The 6,000-nt window shown below is 39.2% G+C and overlaps 1 protein-coding gene across 1 annotated transcript in view; it reads right to left on the bottom strand.

Moving 5' to 3' along the window:
- Positions 1 to 1,518: 1,518 nt before the first annotated feature.
- The window catches only part of nphp4 (nephronophthisis 4), a 178,182-nt gene continuing 173,700 nt past the window's right edge, over positions 1,519 to 6,000 (bottom strand). The window contains exon 25 of the mRNA XM_046056486.1: positions 1,519 to 1,839. Within this exon, the coding sequence (XP_045912442.1) occupies positions 1,699 to 1,839 (141 nt within the window). The 3' untranslated portion in view covers positions 1,519 to 1,698. The remainder of the gene's footprint in view (positions 1,840 to 6,000) is intronic.

Below are 6,000 nucleotides of genomic sequence, written 5' to 3'. Positions count from 1 at the left end.
TGTAGGTTCTTTTATTCTGTGGAAACATGAACAGGGAATGTTGCCCTAAAAAGACTGTAATTTGGGAAGATACCCACTTGATTTGACTAACTCAAACTGCTGGAGCCTTTTTTTTGTATTTTTTTGTTTTACACATAATGAGGACTGTGGATTTTGTCTCTTTCAGTGTACATTGAACATTGCATTGAGATTAATTTAAATAGATCCAAACCCATCCTTCCAAACTAATGTTCAAAGTTGCACAGAGCATCTTTTAGCATACAAACCAGAATGTGAAAGGCTACGGAGAACAGATTATTAAGTGAATAGAGCTTTAATGTGTATTTCTGTAAGTTAACATATTGACATAAAATAGAAAAGACAATGAGTGTTTTGTTTTAGAGAAGGTAAAGATGAAACGCACCTGGCTTGGTTGCTATCTTCTTTTTATTAGCCCTTGCTGCTGTGCTGAGGCTTTATTTGCAGCCTGCATTCTAATGAGCGAGAAGGGGGGGGGGGGGGGGGGGGGGGGGGGGGGGTTGTGTAACGCTGTGTTACATAACGCAATGTGCACGGCCTTCTCTCTCTCCTCTCCCTCAGACAGAGAGACACACAGCCGAGCGAGTGAGGGGGAGCGACCAGGAAGGAGAGGATGGAGGGCATAAAAAGGGTGCTGGTGTTAATGAGGTCGATCTGAAGAGATGTGTGCCTCGCCGGAAAGTCATACCTCATTACGGCACTGTTTCTAATAATGCCGGTGATGAGGATAAGTTGTTTGGGAGGCAAAGGAACACCGAGAGCAGACCCCTGGCTTGTCTTAGATTAAAACTCAACCATCAAGTGGCATTCAAGTGGGTTTGCTGGGTAATTAAAGTCGATAAAATGTTATTGCTTTCACCCTCTGACCACCTCTGGATTGTTGTCAGACATTTGCTGGACATTTCAGAAGTGGACGGATCACAATTGGGGTTCAGCCACGACGCTGATATTGCTAGCTTTGTGTTGCTTTGCCTTTTACTGAACATAAACTCACGTGGGGTGGAAGTGGCACACTGGATAAGACTATGCCTTTGGCATGAGAGACCCAGGTTCAGTCCCCCACTGTGACCCATCTACCATTGTGTCCCTGAGCAAGACACTTAACTCCTAGTTGCTCCAGAGGCGTGTGACCTCTGACATGTATAGCAATTGTAAGTCCCTTTGGATAAAAGTGTCAGATTAATGTAAATCTTCAGTTTATTTTGCAGATTTTTTTTTTTTTTCTTTTTGGTTCTTTTGCCTTTATGCATAAAGTTCTTTAAATTTTAGTTTCTTACTTACTCTCTTACTGCTTTGGTGTATTGTTTAAGAAACGAAGTGATGTGTTTGGGTGCATGTTTAAAGGGTTTAAGAGAAAGTAGGTTTGCTTGCTTGTTTTGCGTTCAATGTTTGATGTGACCTTTTATTGAAGCTCAGAAAGCCAGCACAAAAATTCTCATTCATACATACAGTACAGAATACTTCACCTTGTACAAAAGGCTGAAAAAAACCAAAACAGTATATGAAGAAAGAGAGTTTATTTCTGTCATGAATCTGATCTAATACAAAATCAAACACAATAAGTAGAAAAACAGCTCATTTATACTCATTTGAGTTATTTTCATACTCCGATATATACATGTATCAGTCAACATTTCCAGAAGCAGTTTGTACTCGCTGTTTGAAAAACACATCATCAGTTCATGAGTAGTTGACTTTCACACAGAACGTCTCCTCCGTCTTCTCCTCCAGGTTGTTCACGTAGACCAGTATCTCCAGTGAGCCAGGACTTTGGCTAGGGGCGAATCGTAGTCCGATGGTGTAACTCTCTCCCCCGCCGATCTGAACACAGTGAACACAACACAACAAACATACTTCATATTCATCTTAGTTAAAGCTTCTTCCTTTGTCTTCAGTTACACATACACAAAGTCCCCAGTAGTATATCAATGTTACTCTGTGGTGTGCGTGCATGTGTCACGAGCATCACATGCATACGATGGGCAATTTATTTTGACCTATTCATAAAAAGGATGGCGTTTTAATACATAATTGTTGATGTAGCCTTTGGGCCACTGGGTCACAGGGCTATTTGCTGACTCCCGCCAATTTGTTCATGGGATCTTCACAAGAGTTATACGACTCTTTCAGGGTCGCTCTCTGTTCAGTTCTGCTTGACTGAATACTACATGCGTATGATGTGCAAGTCGCGTACATGTCTCACAGTGACTTACTACTGTTCTTTTTACCTCAGCATGATGACGAAAGGTCTTCTTACATGTCATCATCATTTGTAGTTGGAATGTATGAGAATTGGACGACTTGATTTGATATTCATTTTTAGTGTTATGGCGTTTATGTAAGGTAAATGCGATTATATGTTCAGTATGCATTGTTCACATCATCACGGTCATGTGCAATCATATCTGTAGTTAACAGTACTTCAGGCCCCGATGTGATGTCACAAACTTGCAAATGTGAGCAACTTTGTAGACCTAATAAGACAGTTATCTAACATCTAACTGAAGAATTACAGGTTGTTCCTTCCTGTTTTATCTGTGGTCAATTGTCATATTTAAATATCTAAGTCAGTGTGTTCACTCAAAACTCATTCACCATTGTTTGCTTTCTCAAACAGCATTTGTTTCAGTGACTTTGGAGCAACTTGTTCACACTCTCTGTAGCAACATTTAAACAAATTTGGCGTCATTACTCTCATTTGTCTAAAAAAATCAAAGACATTTCAAACATTTCTAAACTTAACACTGCATGCCTTTGCGTGCAGTACATTAGAGCTAAAGCTATGTGTTTTTGTTTTATTGCAATTTAATAAATATTGTGAAATAGTACATAGAGCAAGCACTTGTAAGTGTGTATCCTCACTGTGGGTTTTCCACTGGCTAATGTTAAAAGGGAAAAAGGAAACCCCAAATGGCTTGCATTCTTCATTGTGTGAAGAATGCAATTTTGATTATTCCTTTATGTTAAAGACACACAATGCTTAATGTTTTAATACTTTATTTATTGGGGCTCATAATGTGCAAAATGTCTTTCTTTGGTCCTTTTTTTGTTTTCTCAATATTTCAAAATCAGGCCAGAATTCTAGCTTCGCCAAAAGCACAGCTGTATTGATCTCTGCTTTGCTTTCCCGCCTGACAGCTGGTTTTATTATGGCGACTTATGTCAAGAAAGAGAAAAGTGCCTCCACATTTGCTTAATGCTACAGGCACAGTAAATTATCTATAAGACACCTGGAGCCTCACTGACAAGATGGATAAAAACAGTGGGCTGTTTTTCACTCCCACTCTCCTCTTGTTTAATTGATGCAGTGTCTTCTGGACAGCAGCGAGCTTCTTAAATAGTTTATGTGGAAACAGACTCCATCTTGTTCATTTATTTCTTAATTTAAGTTTTCCATTTGTTTTGCCATTTTATGACACCTCAGTTAATGGAAGGCAATGACGGCAATGACTCCGGTACTTCATTTCTGTGTGTGAGAATCAGCTATTAGACACCGACGCTGACAACATAACAATAAAACAACAGCAGTAATTACTCCTCTTGTTTCGTTCTGTATGCAAACAAGGAAATCATTCACTTGCCTAACAGCTGAGGCGTTACCAGTCAACATGAGAAGCCAGAAATCATTTATGTCTTTTCCTCACCTGTTGAGATCACAGGAAAAAAAAAAAAAAAAAAAAAAAGGGCACACAGGAACATTACAGATGAGGCAGAGACAATTCAAAATAGTATTTTTAATAAGCAAAAAATTGGGGACTGGAGTTGCTGAAAGGGAAAGAATGAACCAGCAATAAAATTATAGAGTGGTAGATAAGACAACTACAGTTATTTAAATGTGACTTTAATATAAGTTCAAATAAAGGAATACAAATCCAGCAACCCAAAATAACCAAAATTAAGCCGAGGTCACTTGGAAAGGCAGACTACACTGAGGAGTCCCCAGGAGTGTTACCACTGCCCACCTTAAGTGCAGCACTACAAACCTCACAGCATTATTCACAGCAGTAGTAGTCTATATAGTGCCCCCGTGCAAGTACTCACATGCATAAAAGTGAATGGTGCCACAGGTGCCTAGCATCCCAACAGGAGGGCACCCTGCTCAATATAAACTGAATACAAAAGAAACCATAAAGTAACAAACCAACCAAGTAACCCAGTTGGCTGAAGGGGAAAACTATACCAACTATTAAACTAGAGCAAAATTAACAAGCTAAAGGGTAAAACGGTAAACTAAATGAGGCAAAACAGCAGTGGTTTAAAATAAGGAGGGACCTGGAAGAGGGAGGGAAACAGTTAGCCAGGCTCAACCTTGCTGCATTAAGATACATTTAAAACCATGTATCAACTCACCGCCTCCGAGATGGGTCATAAAAACACACCAATGGTCACAGGGCAGGAGAAAAAGAGGTTCCTAACAGTGTCAAAGTGCAGGTAAGCAACACAAACTTAAGAAAAAAAAATAGATATCATGGAACTACACCTACACCAACCACAACAAGGACAGATCAGGACACAGAGGAAGGGAACACAGGTGTCTTATATAGCCTAAGCCTAATAAGGAGGTTGGCCAGGGGAGGAGTTAAGTCAAGGCTGCATTCAACACCACCACACCTTGACCTGCACTTGGGAAATCTTTCCCCACCACACATACTCTGTAAATGTCAGATGCCACAATTGCCACAGTGTAGTAGGAGCTCATTCAACAAAGTTTTCTACACACACGGCCACAACTTTCTGTCCTCTCTCTGATGTTAAAAACAGGTCACACAATGTTCATTCTTTATTACTGCTGTTCTGTGTTTACAGAAAAATTTTATTGTTTTAAATGGTCGTGCCTTTGCAGGGGGAAAAAAAGAAAACTTTCCTTTTTTAAATCATCCTCAGATTAGCGTGCACCGGGATCAGGGATAGGCCATGAAGTTTGAAAAAACATAACACGTATTAAATCATCTACCATTTGAGTCAAAAACAGATATTTGTGCTTTCTGGGTCAGCCCAATATGAAAAACCAAAAACAAGCATGAAAACAATAATGAAAAGAATGTGACAATCTATCGTGTAGTCAAAACACAAATACTGCAGTACCACATTAGACTCGGGGATGGTATGATCTGTTGTCATGTGGCTTTTCTGTGCGCATGCTGATGTCTACTACTGGGTATTACAAGTTAAGGATAATAAATTCCCATAAATATTTTTAAAGATGAGGAGATGAAAATGGCTTGCAGCATGAATAGAAAACATTGCAGAGGGTTCCCCCATTCTTGACTGGAAGCAACAAGAAAATTCAACAGATGTGTCAAAAAGATTTATGCAAGTCAGCTTTGAATTCCCCGAAGTTCATATTGTTTTATTCAGTTTGGACCTAGTTCCTAGAACACCCTGTTGTGTATGCAATCGCACTACATTTTCCTGCCTTTTCTGTTTACAAACTTGTTGCAGCTGATTGGGTAACAACTGTGACACGCCCACCAAACAGAAGAAAACATACCTTGAATACCTTGTTGCGGAACATTACACAACGTTGCAAGGAAACATGTCATTCAATCTGAAAATGTTACAAACCATTGCAAAATATTTTGAGACTGAACTCGTCCCAGCCTTCATGCCTTATTGGATATCAGTTACTGATTGGACGCTCCAGTTGATCTAATTCATCACAACACTACTGTTTTATACTGGAGTATAGACAGATAACAGACTGATTGTCTGATTCACCATCTGTTCATTATAGGTCTGAACAACAAAAGGACCACAGACTACTGTCTTCATTTTATTACAAAGATTTCTCTTTTCAAAATCTGTTATTTCCCACATTAACTTTTATTATGAATACAATTAAAGTCAGAGAGAGTCAGAGAGTCTGTCTGTCAGCAAGAAACACATAATTTATCTTCATTTCCATTCAGTTACTGAGGCAGATAATTCCTGAGGGTAGCCTTTGATATGAGTTTTTAGCCCAATAAATAATTGTCAATGTTT

Source organism: Micropterus dolomieu, linkage group LG08, assembly GCF_021292245.1.
Source record: "Micropterus dolomieu isolate WLL.071019.BEF.003 ecotype Adirondacks linkage group LG08, ASM2129224v1, whole genome shotgun sequence".
NCBI classification, from domain to species: domain Eukaryota; kingdom Metazoa; phylum Chordata; class Actinopteri; order Centrarchiformes; family Centrarchidae; genus Micropterus; species Micropterus dolomieu.
The sequence above is the reverse complement of the archived record's forward strand: the minus strand, read 5'-3'. Positions and strand labels throughout refer to the sequence as shown.